The sequence below is a fragment of the Giraffa tippelskirchi genome, chromosome 1 (assembly GCF_054371585.1).
Source record: "Giraffa tippelskirchi isolate mGirTip1 chromosome 1, T2T-mGirTip1v1.2.pri, whole genome shotgun sequence".
NCBI classification, from domain to species: domain Eukaryota; kingdom Metazoa; phylum Chordata; class Mammalia; order Artiodactyla; family Giraffidae; genus Giraffa; species Giraffa tippelskirchi.
Window position 1 is genome coordinate 158,344,594 of NC_137275.1, and position 14,879 is coordinate 158,359,472.

Below are 14,879 nucleotides of genomic sequence, written 5' to 3' on the forward strand. Positions count from 1 at the left end.
ACTAAATTTTATTATTAAGCAAGAATATGTCAATAAAATAGTGTTTGAGAAAAATCAACAGCATGATTTTTATGCCTCTTTCCAAGCAAAGCTTAATAAAGAAGTTAAATTTGATTCCTGTATAACTTACTGTCTTTTGGCAAAACTGTAATACTAATTCCAGGATCACTAAGTTTGATAAAAGGAGGATTTCCTGTCTTCCTGTCTTCTTCTCTGATAAGAAGAATATTTTTGGCGCACACATTCCCATGAGTAAGGGTTTTTTCTTCCTATTAAAGTTAATTGCATAAACATTCAAATATTAATCCACAAATATTTGAGCACTTAGTATATCCAGGGCCCCCAAATGGATTTAAAAAACAAAAATTAAGTAAACATTAATTTGGAGGGACACTTTGAGAAAATAAAAGAAAATTTTATAGCAGCACTGTGCTTCCTATTTTACATTTTAAACAAAATAATAATCTATACCCATGATGAAACAAACACTTAGTTTTATCATTTTTATAGGCTATTTAATTGTTAATTTATTTTTTGCCACACTCAGCAGCATATGGGATCTTAGTGCCCTGATCAGAGACTGGGCCTGTACCCCCTGCTTGGAAGTGCGAAGTCTTAACCACTGGACTGCCAGGGAAGTCTCCGAAAAATTAATATTTCTTAAAACTACTTTATGCCAGTTCACTTTATGTATCTGAGATTTTAAACTGTATGTATTTGTAGATAGCAGCTGACACAAGAAATATTGTTTCTGTTCAGTAGGTGCACTCTGAAGAATCTGATCACTGGCTAGCCCTCTAGTATTTTGCTTTTCTGGCAATATTACTTTCTCAGTGGATGTAATTTCCAATTACCCACAAACATCATAACAAGGCACTTTCTACAGGATTTTTCTGCTGTCCATAGCTCTTTTTTTTTGATAATTTTTCATTCAATTCTTTAAAGTCAAGGTACACAAACTATAGATTATCCTTCAGCAGTTCTAAGAGGTTGATGGAATGACAATACTACTCGTTTCAAAATTTATTTCACATAAATATACACCTAAAATAATCCCTTTCCCCAACTGACACAGATTATTTTAAATAACTCAGCATCTATAGACTTATTTCTTGTTCCCAGGTCAAGATCCTTTCATACTGCTTCATAATGTAAAACAGTAAGTTGACAAAAGAATATACTACTTACTAGAAAATGCATGGCCCATGCCAACTGTTTAGCCACTTCAAGTTTCCATAATATATTTATAGAATTTTTATTCTTTTTCAGATAGGTATCTAGTGATCCAAATTTTACAAATTCCTGAACCAGAATATCTGCATTAAAATATAATAATAATAAGGCTAAAGTATAATACAATGAAAAATATATAATTTTAAACTTTTATAAATATATTTATAGTTATATGTGAGTATTATAGGTAAAGAGATTAAATTACATGAAATTCAATAATTTAAAGAAAGCATAACAGGTATATACTACTGTATTTTGGGGTTTTAGTTTATTCACAACAGTAAGAGGCAGAAGTCTAAATAATTATATATAAACACAATATCATATATAGAATGAATCTCAAATCATGACACTGCTTCAAGTAATATTAAAATTAGTTTTCATATGTATATAACAATTTTTGGTGACAAAAGTCACCTTTGGATCTTGCTGGGTGACTAAAACAAATGTTATGAAAGTTTTGCTGCCCATGGCTAATTTGGAGAATAATCCATACATCAATAATAAAGAATTTACTGCAGAGAAATTTACATTAGTATTAAAAAAAAGGTTCTTGGAGTTTAAATGAGCAAGAGCTTAGTAAAACTTTTTTATGTGGCACATGAAGACTTACATATATACTTCATAGATTCCACTGACTGTCATATGTCCCATTATTATGGACTGCAAAATTTTTAAAATTGTCAATTATGAAATGCTATCAATTGTATCACATTCAGATACTTTTACTGTGAAAAAAATACATCACAGAGTCAATGAAATAAGTATAAAACCAAAAGAACTGGGATTATATGCTCTAAAACACTGTTTTCAAACATTGTAAGGAAGTATGTTCTCCTTTCCCCCTAAATGAAAAAGTATGGGAAATATCAATAAATTAAAAAAAAAAAAGAATACAGTGTTTTGTGTTTCAACAATATTTAATTTGTTACAGTTATACTGATATCCAACTATGATCCTAAAATTAAATTTTCTATATAAATAAAAATGGATGTTTTGAAAGATATAACATTAACACAAAGGAAGCTGGTGGTTTTACTTACTCTCCTCTCCACAGACACATACTCCATAATTTAAAATCAGATGTTTGTGAGAAAGCTGGCTCATCATGCTTGCTGCTTCAAAGAAAGACTAAGGAAAAGAAAAAAAAATTAAAAATTGCAAAAGAATTACCTTTTATGCCTATAAGCATTCACAGTTCAGAAAGATACTCTGCCATTAGAAAAATGCACTTCTATTCTCAGCAGGACTATAGACAAGACTATAGTGTGCTTTGGTCCCTTTAGACTTGCAACTTCTATCAACTTTGACATTAGTGTTCATTCTCAGGAAACCCCCAATTTAAGCTTAGTTTAAGGAAACAGCAATGAGAAAGAGCAATCGTGATACAGAGCAATGTGAATGATGCAAGATAAACAGTCTTAGACCCGTAGCAGCCAGAGTGGAGAACAACATACAGCTGCATACAACAGAGACAGTGATGTGCAACTGCAGTAAATATGGATGGGAGCTTCAATTAACACTTCCTAAAGAATTAAGAATGATGACTTGGGAGATAAAACAGTCTAACACCTATGTCAGGAGACTGGCAGGTAATATCACTCTAACTCAACTAAACTTTGCCTAGAACTTCGGGGTATGATTGTTGAAGATCACAATCACCAACACTGTGGAGTTCTGGATTAGAACAACTCTTTGGCTTGTATGTTTCACATTATCTCCTACTAACTTCTTTTTTTTTTTTTTTCCTACTAACTTCTTGTAAGACATTTTAAGTTCATAAATGTGTGTTACATCATGTTTGGTGATATCTTACTATGCTAAAGACTCTGGCAACTGGCAGCAGGATTTCTGCTGGCTAGCATCTTCAGATGATGCCCAGAGGTAACCATCCACATTTCAATGCAGTGTTCCTCAGTACACTGCCTTTCAAACTTTTTTTAGAAGTAGATTAAATTACAGAGGAAACCTGGGGAACCCAGAAAGCTTTGAGGAGCCAACTTTAAAACCAACTGCCTTAGTATTATATATGCAAAGATGTAATCAAACACACAACACCACGCTTAAAAATCAGTTTGGAAATTAGTTACAATGAAAAAATTCTGCATTTTTTATCCCCAACAGAATGCATCCTCAGAAAGGTCTTTGATATATATACTTTTAAAAATTATAATTTGAAAAGCCACATGCATCAATGTGTTTTGCGTGTACGAGAGCATATTTTAACTATCATAAACTACATGAACTATATAAAGAATATACAAACCTCTGAATAGTTTCTATGTGCTTTATCCAGAACTTTTAAAAGAACTTCTGTTTCATGCAGCTGACCATAGTCTCCTATTTCTCTTCTTATACCTTTAAAAATTTTTGTAAAAGTTCCTTGGCCAAGGCTTTCATTCTTTAACCAAAAAAAAAAAAAGGAAAGGAAAGAATGAGTAAGGATGGAGGAAGATATGGGAATTAGGAAATATGTTCAATGACAAGAGTTAAAAAAAAAAATTCATGAGCAAATATTTCCTCAGACTGGATTTGAGACTCCATATTAATTATATTCTGCTTCTTTCATAGTAATAAAACACAGAAAACAAAGATTAAAGAACAAAGTATAATTTGATTTCACCCTGTTCTTAAATGCCCTAAATTAGGTATAATTATCACTTTTAATACTTTTTATAGTATCAGTGTTTACCTACATTTATTTGCATGTGAGTCTCTTTCCTTGCTTGCCTTTCCCGATAGTGCAGAATGTCTGACCTGTTCTTTATTACTACTTCCTAGTTGCGTGACCTTGTACAGGCCATTTAATCTTTCTGTACTGCAGTTATCTTGGTTTCCTCATCTGAAGAATGGGGATAATGATTATTTTTCCATAAGACTGTCATGAACAATAAATGAAAAAATACACAATGACACTTAGTGCAGTCCACAACAGAGTAAATGCTCAATTAAGTGTTAGCTATTACTACTATTACTAGTGCTTCTTATATACCCTTACAGAATCATTGAAAGCCTGCAATCTGAAGCAGGGCTGCCTACACTCTATTATTATTAGTTTTGTGATGTTAGGTTACCTAGCAACTCCCTGCTTCTTGTTACTCACATAAAATTCATATCTTTGTAATTCTGAATAATTCTATTGTCTCCTTAAGGAATTCAGACATCAGTTTGGTCTTTCTCATTCTACTTTCCATGTCCCTTAAGCTCTCTTTCATAATTTCCATTTCTTTCTCCCTATCTGCAGCATTTAAATGATTTTCAGATCTTTCAATTCACTAGTTCTCTCTTCAACTATGAATAATCTGCTTTTTCACTTTGTCCATTTTTTAAACGTCAATGAGTATATTTTTCACTTCTATACTTTTTCCCCAAAATCTTTTTGGGCTATTTTGATACTATCTTGGGTTTTTCCCTTGTTTTCAACTCCTTTTTAATTTTTAAATATATAAATGTGTTGTTTCATAGCTTCTATCTGAAAAGTCTGTTATATGAAGCTCTTAGATATAATTTTGATGCTTGTTAGTCTGCTGATTCTTGCTTAATCCTGGATTATTTCTCCATATGTTTTTAAATTTTTAGCTAAAAGCTCATGTTTGGAGTCATTTTATCTGAGGGAATCTTAGGTGGCCTACATTAAGAGGATATCCTTCCAGAAAGATTTTATATTTGCTTTTGATAACCACCACAGGGTGTTACTAAAGGAGTACCACCTATTATTTTAGTTTAATTTATTGGCTTAGTGTTTCTCAAACCATGCAGGTGGTATAAACTTTAAGTTTATAATTACAAATTCTGAGGATGAACTAGAGTGTATGCTCCTCAGTTCTGTCTCCTCACAAGATTTGGAGTGATGGACATTAAAGCCCTCGGCGCGTCACAGCCCTCAGCTCTTGAACAGACCATGTTATAGCTCTTAAGACAAATCAGTGTTACAGCTCCGTGTTACAGCTCTATTTTATTTATTTTATTTAGAAAATAGCAGGAGAATCCATCCTCGAGACATGAGGGCATGCAGACCCAAAGAAGTGAAGAGAAGACAGTGGGGGAGTGTGCCAGTACGGGGAGGGGGAAGAGGAAGGGGGAGATGGAGGGGAGAGATATGTGGGGGGAGGGAGGTGGGGGGGGAGAGAGGTGGGGGGAAGAGAGAGGTGGGGGGGGAGAGGTGGGGGGAGAGAGAGGTGGGGGGAGAGAGAGGTGGAGGGGAGAGAGAGGTGGGGGGGAGAGAGAGGTGGGGGGGAGAGAGAGGTGAGGGGGAGAGGTGGGGGGGAGAGAGAGGTGAGGGGGAGAGAGAGGTGAGGGGGAGAGAGAGGTGGGGGGGAGAGAGAGGTGAGGGGGAGAGAGAGGTGGGGGGGAGAGAGGTGGGAGAGAGATGTGGGGGTGGGTGGGGGGGGAGAGAGGTGGGGGGGAGAGAGATGGGGAGAGGTGGGGGGAGAGAGGTAGGGGTAGAGAGAGGTGGGGGGGGAGAGAGGTGGGGGGAGAGAGAGGTGTGGGGGGGAGAGGTGAGGGGGAGAGGTGAGGGGGAGAGAGAGGTGGGGGGGAGAGAGGTGGGGGGAGAGAGAGGTGGGGGGGAGAGAGGTGGGAGAGAGATGTGGGGGTGGGGGGGGGGAGAGAGGTGGGGGGGAGAGAGATGGGGAGAGGTGGGGGGAGAGAAGTGGGGGGAGAGAGAGGTGGGGGGGAGAGAGAGGTGTGGGGGGGAGAGGTGAGGGGGAGAGAGAGGTGGGAGAGAGAGGTGGGGGGGAGAGGTGGGGGGAGAGAGAGGTGGGGGGGAGAGAGAGGTGTGGGGGGGAGAGGTGGGGGGAGAGAGGTGAGGGGGAGAGAGAGGTGGGAGAGAGATGTGGGGGGGGAGAGGTGGGGGGAGAGAGGTGGGGGGGAGAGAGAGGTGGGAGGGAGAGGTGGGGGGGGAGCCCTTTGGCTCCTCTTTTTATATTTTTTTTCCTCCCTCTGGGCCTGCCCTATGTAAATTGGGCTAGCCAGAAGTGCTGTTTGTTCTACCTGAGGTCCTCACTCCGGTCTTTGGACCTTCCTTTGACCTTCCTTTGTTCTATTTTCGTGGGCTTTTCCCTTCCTTGTCTTTTAGCCACCGCCATTTTGGACTCCTGTTTCCTATTCTAACTACCTAACAAACTTTTTCCTGACTTTAAGAGCAAAACTAAAACAGACAACATTCTTTTTCTCTTTTTGCTAGTGGATAAATTTTTCACAATCCATATATTGTTTCAGTGAGGATGCATTTACTTAAGAATCTTGGCTTTACTCGCAGATAGCTTTACTTTTAACTCCTTGTCTTGTATAGAACTCAAGACTTGGCCCTTTTTTGTATTGCTTTTAGCTCTTAGTTCTCGATTAGTGAGACTAATCCTAATTTCCCAAAATGTCCTGTGCCCAAACATCAGCTCTATATGTTAATACTGTTTTCAGTACCATCTCGAATTTCCCTTACTTTCTTGAGAACATGAGAATTAAGATACTTTTTCAGAAGAAGACTTTTAATTTTTATTTTTTTTAAATTTCTCAAAAGAGAATACAATTCCATTCTTAAAATAATTAACTGAAATTTGGTATGACATTTTCACAGGAAATGAAAGTACTGAACTGCTATAAAATTTTTATAACATGTTATAATAAAATAGTTCTAAATGTCATGTAAATGAATGTGGGGTAGAAAATGAAGAACAGTTGTTTAAAAAGACAAAAACAGTTGTTTTAAAAAGACAAAAAGACAATAATCAGCATCTAGTGACTTACAAATACCAAATCTTCATTTCTAATTTTGTGGAACACCATTTGGTTCACATTATTATGCCTTTGTAAAGTTGGTGAGGTTGGTACATCAGAAATACCATTGGTTCTGAAGACTAGAAGGTTTGATTTGTCTGTTTAAAAAAAGGATAGAATGAATGAAAAAAATATACATAAAATCAAAACACACTGAGAATATAAACTGCTCCAAAGGAATAAAATAAAATGTGTCCTATATAAAAGAAATGCTTAACAGCCTCTTATTGTTCATTTTTTTTTCCCATGGAAAACTATTTTAGGAGTTTTTTCATTGAAGTTTGATGTACTCTAACCAGTTACTATAATATATGCAAAATTATAATCATTTTCATAACTAGTACAATTTTTTAGGAATTTTAATACACCTGTTATCTCGAGATTTCTAATCTTACTATTTTCATTTTAAAAGATAATTTAAAAGAAATTAAGTTTCTAAAAGGATCTGAAAGTATTAATTCAGGATAACATGAGAATTTGGTTGTAAGGTATTTCAGTTCAATAAATAAGTAGCTTATTGATACTATGAAATTATTATTTCTTAAAATAAATTTTAGAATTATACAACTTTAAGTCACTTATAGACAACCCAAACCAAACTGAACAATTCTATTAGAGGATGCTTGTACAACATATGAGGAAAAAATTAATTGTTTTTGGGGCTTTTTCTCTCCTGTTTCTTGTGAAATCAGTATACTGAAGGTATCTCCCACCATATACAACACCCAAGACCAGTATTTTAAAAATAACTAGAAAACTATTTTACCTTTTGGCTTTGGGGGACAGCATTTAGTAAACTGGAAAATTATACTGTCCGAGCGAACAGTTTCCATCTGGTAGCAATTCAAAAGATCTTTAAGATTATTGAAGTTCTTCTTAGTACCACTGAGGTTGTATTCTCCATTCTCATTTTTTGTAATCAAACAGTGCTTATATTCAATAACATTTTCTCGCTATGTAAGTTTAATTATAAAGAAAGGGAAGGAAAAATCACAATGGACACCATAGTGATTACTGTGACAAAAAGGATATCACAAAAACAACCAACAAAACATTTAGACATTTGAACCATGAATCCTAATGTAGTATCACCATAAGGTGACTGAGGTGTTTGGTTCCTCAAAAAGGCATCTAATTACAACTGCCTAGCCTATAAATGTGGCTTAAGAGTTACTTTATTGAAAGGCAAGGAAAAAAGCAATAATCATAAACAATAATAATACCATCCTTAACAGCTTTCCATCGTTTGCAAGACATAGTATAAAACGATTTTAGCATATAAGGCCTTCCATGAGTTGGCTTCTGCCTCCATCTCCAACCTTAACTCCTGCCACTCTCAACATATAATCTATGTTCTAGCTATACTGAGTGACTTAAAAAATTTAAAGCAAATGCCATGCCATTTCATGCCTTGAAAACTGTAAGTGCTATCTCTCTGCAGAATGTACATCCTTTCCTTTTGAGTAATGGACTTTTATTCAATACTTAAAACTCAGTTTAATTTCACTTTTTCTGTGAGGTCCTCCCTAACAACACTTACCCCATTCCACAGGCAAAGGTGATGACCTGTTTCACTGTGCCACTAAGGTATTTGTATAATTATCTCTAATATGGCAATTTTAATAATATTTAGTTTTTCAACATTTGTCTTATGTGCTATACTTCTCATCCATCTATTTTTAAACATATTCAATCTGCTATAAACACATTCAACCTACTTACAACCATTTTTTATAAAATCAACTCATTATCTCTGGTCAGTCTCAAGTCCTTCCTACTCTAAAGGACCTGTTTTAATCATTGTAAACCTTCTCTTATTGTCTCATTTACTTATACTGGATAATGTTGTGTAATAAACAATGCTCAATTTAGTATTTTTTGGTATACTTTATTTTTGTTTTTCAAAAAGATAAATTTCTTAAAGCAGGGTTATACCATATGCTCCCTAATATACAGCCCTCATATTACACTAGACAAATACAGTAAACATAAAAATATTCACATTTTGATTTGATAATTGAATATAATAGACTGTGAATTAGGATAGACTATCAGTATTTTACAATATTAAAGTCATGGAGCAACCTACTTTCTATATTTTCATGGACAATTAATCCACTTTACATATGTTAAATATGATTGTTTTTTATAAAAATTAAAATAATGACACAATTCTTACCATCTCTACTTTTAAAAAGTATGATAAATTTTGGAAGCAGCTATAAAGTTTCTCAAGATTTATACCATGAAATTGCTTTATAAGTGATAGTATCTTTTTATATAACTTTGTACAGTAAATAATTTTGGTTGAGATCCAAAATCGTCTGTATTAACAGTGAGATTTCATTACAGTATTACACTTAAAGTATACAGTGTATATCATTATTCTTAATATTGGAAAAACCACCAGTTAAAAGTATAATGTCTTTTTCTGTTGTTACCCTATTTCGCTCTAATCCTATAACCATCACCAGTAAAATGAAAGTTTACTTCTGATTTGTTTTGTTCTACATGTTTTGGTAAAAATTTCCATTTTTGTGAAAAAAGAGACTTCAAAAGATGTAATGAAATCTGACATACTGGTAATACTCAAACAAAAAAATCCAGATAAAAAGATATTAAAATATTACAAATAATTTTTAATATAAATCCTAGGAATTATATTTTGTTTATTTATAAAGAATCCCTAAGGTAAATTAAGCTTACTTAATTACTAGTTATCATATCCAGAGCTATCATTTGGAGCATTAAAAAGGAAATACAGTAGATATTATCAAGGGGGAATTATTTGCACTAAATAAAGATATTACCATTAATTAGTGTCATACTAACCTCAACAGCAAAAGTCAGAAAATATTTATTAAAGTCCTTAGGACTGCATCGAAGTACATAGAGTCCAGTCTGATTACCTGTTTTCTTCAGCTTACTGATAGCAAAATCCATTCTAAAGGTAAAGAAATAATTTGAATGATAATGTAGTAAGAACCATGACATTACAACCAAAGTGTCATCTAAAAGATCGAAAGTCAAATCTAAAACTCTAAGAATTTTTGTAAGCCTCCTCTACTTTATATTTTTACCAATAATCTTGCAAGGAAAAATACTGAAGTACCAAGCCATTCTACAATAAGTTCACATTGATTCAAGGGGCAATTATATTGCTTTAAAAACATAAGTATTATAAGACATACAAAATCACAAAGAACACAATTCATTCCTTTGACTTTTCTGCCTTCCAATTTCAAATTTAGTATTTTAAAAACCATACTCAAAACTTCATTTAACTATACAAAAAGTATATCATAAAATACTTGTCTCTTTCATTACAGCAATTACTAATATAAAAATTTATGAGCATTTTTAATATTTAATACCAAGGTCTAATAGAAGTTCACCCATGGCAAGCAACAAAGACTACTAATTTTTTAAAATTTGCTATATGTTTAACTGAAGCTGTATATATTGAAAGAAATGTAACCTATATGAAAGCAAGAATTACCTCTGTTTTACTTATCACTATACTTCTCATATATAAACCAGCACCTGATACATATCAGGTGCTTAGTAAATGTTTTACAAATATATGAAAGAATGGATGGATGGATAATGAATGAATGAATGGCAGCAGTTTTTAAAATATTAAATATGTAAATTACAGAATGTTCAAATAATGCAACTTTTTCACAGCAACCATACTTCTTTTTTGGCTGCACTGAGTAGCATGTGGGGTCTTAGTTCTCTGATCAAGGATCAAATCCATGCCCCCTGCAGTGGAAGCACAGAGACAGAACCACTGAACCACCAGGGAATTCTCACAATCATTCTTCTTAAACAGACATTGGGTATAGGTCAAATCAGTCTTGAATTTCAGTCAGGACCTGATTTCTCAAATATTTAAAGATAGGTTAAGGTAAAAAAAGCTTTTTCAGTGGCTCAGACTGTGAAGAATCTACCTGCAATGCAGAAGACCCAGGTTTGATCCCTGGGTTGAGAAGATCTCCTAGAAAAGGGAATGGCAACCCCTCCAGTATTCTTGCCTGGAGAATCCCATGGACAGAGGAGCCTGGAGGGCTACAGTCCATGGGGTAGCAGAGTCAGGCACAACTGAGCAACTAACACTTTCACTAAGGTAAAAAACACATGCTCAAAATCCCAGATAGTTTCTTCTGCTCCAGTCCTTCAAACCTGGTGCCAATCATAAAACATATTCTGGTTGAGAGATAACATCTACTTGGGGTGAACAGATGTTCATGATAGCTGGTTTTATCTAGTGTAAAGCAAGGTCTACAACTGTGTAGGTCAATATGTTGGCTAGTAGCCACATGAAGCTCTTCACAGTTGACCCTTGAACAGTGTGGGTTTGAACTGCAGGGGTCCACGTACATGCAGGTATTTTTCAGTAGTAAATATTATACTACTGCATGGTCTGTGGTTGTTTGAATTCAAGGATATTGAGGAACCACAGATATGGAGGACTGACTGTAAGCTATATGTGGATTAACATCCTGTGCTGTTAAAGGGTCAACTGTAAAGATATTAAAATTAAATAAAAAATTCAGTTCCTTGGTTGCAGTAGAAACATTTTAAATATTAAATAGCCACATGTGGCTAGTAGCAATTACTAAAGAGCACAGATATAGAACATTTCCATCACATACTGCACAGCAATCGTCTAGAAAGAAGGACATCAGATAGAGTTTGTTCAAAGCTTTCAGTAGAAGGTGTTGGATTATTCAAAAATAAGAATGATTATCAAATTTTGCATTGTGGCTCCTCCACAGTATTTCCAAATTAATGAAACATAAATTGGATGGTTTTAAAAAATTAATACCAAAGAATTAATTAAACACACCTAGAGTACTAAATATCAAATTTATACAAGTTAGTACTATAGACTGGGATATAGATAGTAGATAATAATCTAAATAATTCTAATTGTTATGTAATCTGATTGGAAATAGACTTTTGTTAAAAGAAAAATAATTTCAGTCAGATCAAGATAATATTTCTTTTCCTGAACTTCCTAAACCTAGGTATATCATTCTGTTGTATAAAATATTCTTTGTAAATATCCTGTTATTACTTTAAAAAATTTACTCACGAAATTGGGCCATGACAGTTGCTTTGTATATTTTCAAGCACCATTGGAGGTGCTACTTCTTTACAAAGATAATGATGTGCATCTGCAGTTAATCTATAATATCCATCAATTAATGACACAAAAGACAAAGCTTCTCTTAATGACGTAAGCTCAATTTCCTAGGAGGAGAAAAGAAAAAGAAGAAATTTATTTTCACTCCATGCTATCATGTAATTTTCTAAATTAGTTTTCTTTGTGATTGCTCAAATGTCTTTTATGGTTCCAAGTTACACACTTTGAATTACAAATTCATGTGTCTGATATTTGAGACCCTCTCAAATATGGGTTTACCATGCTTTTCCAGTTACAGTCCACTCTATACTCATAATTATACTGTATTTTCCAATACACCCATTAGACAAATATTCCAGTCATCTCAATTAGAAACTTATCTATATCTAGTCTGATACAAAAGTTGGTATGAATTAGCAATACTAAAAGAAATTGAAGGAACAATCAACTCACAGAAAAACAAAAAGTTGTACATACAAGAATGAAAATGTGATCATGGTATAATGCCTGGCTCAGCAAAGAACAATATTAGTCACCATGCTGCTGCTGCTAAGTCGCTTTAGTCGTGTCCGACTCTGTGCGACCCCATAGATGGCAGCCCACCAGGCTCCTTTGTCTCTGGGATTCTCCAGGCAAGAATATTGGAGTGGGTTGCCATTTCCTTCTCCAGTGCGTGAAAGTGAAAAGTGAAAGTGAAGTCACTCAGTCGTGTCTGACTCTTTGCGACCCCATGGGCTGCAGCCCACCAGGCTCTTCTGTCCATGGGGTTTCCCAGGCAAGAGTACTGGAGTGGGGTGCCATTGTCTTCTCCGTGAGAACACAGAATATGTACTTATACCAAAAATTAGAAGGAGAGAACTATGTGAGGTATTTGAACTATAAAAAATATTTAGTTAGCACAGGTTACAAAAACGATTTCTATAAAACATACCATAAACAATGTTAAAAGACATGAAGAATTGCAAACCTGTGCAACAAAGGATTAATACCTAAGAACAAGAAAGCATGCTGATCAAAGTGAGTTACAAGTTTTATAATTTTGATCATATAACCCTGAAATGGCCAGAGAGGTAAGACAGAGAAATATTTAAATTACAAAATAAATATGACATTTAAACCAAAAGTACAAGAAATATCTGAGTTAAAAAGAAAACAGAGCCACAACATCACTCATTATTAAAGAAATGCAAATCAAAACCACAATGAGGTACCATTTCATGCCAGTCAGAATGGCTGCTATCCAAAAGTCTACAAGCAATAAATGCTGGAGAGGGTGTGGAGAAAAGGGAACACTATTACACTGTTGGTGGGAATGCAAACTAGTAGAGCCACTATGGAGAACAGTGTGGAGATTCCTTAAAAGACCGGAAATAGAACTGCCACATGATCCAGCAATCCCACTGCTGGGAATACACACTGAGGAAACCAGAATTGAAAGAGACACGTGTACCCCTATGTTCATCGCAGCACTGTTTACAATAGCCAGGACATGGAAGCAACCAAGATGTCCATCAGGAGACGAATGGATACTCAGCCATTAAAAAGAATACATTTGAATCGGTTCTATTGAGATGGATGAAACTGGAGCCCATTATACAGAGTGAAGTAAGCCAGAAAGAAAAATACCAATACAGTATACTAATGCATATATATGGAATTTGAAAGATGGTAACAATAACCCCATATGCGAGACAGAATAAGAGACACAGATGCATAGAACAGTCTTATGGACTCTGAGGGAGAAGGTGAGGGTGGGACGTTCTGGGAGAATAGCATTGAAACATGTATATTATCATATGTGAAACAGAACACCATTCCATGTTCAATGCATGAGACAAATGCTCAGGGCTGGGGCAAGGGGATGACCCAGAGGGATGGGATGGGGAGGGAGGTGGGAGGGAGGTCCAGGAAGGGGAACACATGTAAACCCATGGCTGATTCATGTCAATGTATGGCAAAAACTACTACAATATTGTAAAGTAATTAGCCCCCAACTAAAATAAATAAATTTATTAAAAAAAAAAAAAGAATACATTTGAATCAGTTCTAATGATATGGATGAAACTGGAGCCTATTATACAGAGTGAAGTAAGCCAGAAAGAAAAATACCAATACAGTATACTAATGCATATATATGGAATTTGAAAGATGGTAACGATAACCCCATATGCAAGACAGAAAAAGAGACACAGATGCACAGAACAGTCTTATGGACTCTGTGGGAGAGGGCGAGGGTGGGACGATCTGAGAGAATAGCACTGAAACATGTATATTATCATATGTGAAACAGATCGCCAGTCCAGGTTCAATGCATGAGACAAGTGCTCAGGGCTGGTGCAAGGGGATGACCCAGAGGGATGGGATGGGGAGAGAGGTGGGAGGGGGGTTCAGGATGGGGAACACATGTAAATCTATGGCTGATTCATATCAATGTATGGCAAAAACCACTACAATATTGTAAAGTAATTAGTCTCCAACTAAAATAAATAAATTAATAAAAAAAAAAAGAAAGAAAACAGAGCCAGAAAAATAAGCAGTTTAAGAACACAGTACAAAGGAATTCATTTCTTCCTTTCAATTAAAATAAGTAGGATGTCTGAAGCTGTTTTATCTTATTATTATTATTAATATTTGCCCATGCTGGGCAGCATGTGGGCTCTTAGTTCCCAGACCAGAAATCAAACTGATGGCCCTATAGTGGAAGCACACAGTCCAGTCC

At 35.3% G+C, this 14,879-nt stretch overlaps 1 protein-coding gene across 19 annotated transcripts in view; it reads right to left on the reverse strand.

The window, feature by feature from the left end:
• JAK2 (Janus kinase 2) overlaps positions 1–14,879 on the reverse strand; it is a 119,566-nt gene that overhangs the window by 24,140 nt on the left and 80,547 nt on the right. For all 19 annotated transcript variants that reach the window (XR_014056950.1, XR_014056938.1, XR_014056945.1 and 16 more), the window contains 8 exons: positions 12,110–12,267; positions 9,841–9,952; positions 7,775–7,961; positions 6,979–7,106; positions 3,500–3,634; positions 2,277–2,364; positions 1,189–1,316; positions 131–269 (listed from right to left, as the gene is read on the reverse strand). Coding sequence is in view for 11 of the 19 variants with exons in the window: in XM_081501077.1 (XP_081357203.1) it covers positions 131–269; positions 1,189–1,316; positions 2,277–2,364; positions 3,500–3,634; positions 6,979–7,106; positions 7,775–7,961; positions 9,841–9,952; positions 12,110–12,267 (1,075 nt within the window). In the remaining 8 variants the exon portion in view is untranslated. The remainder of the gene's footprint in view (positions 1–130; positions 270–1,188; positions 1,317–2,276; positions 2,365–3,499; positions 3,635–6,978; positions 7,107–7,774; positions 7,962–9,840; positions 9,953–12,109; positions 12,268–14,879) is intronic.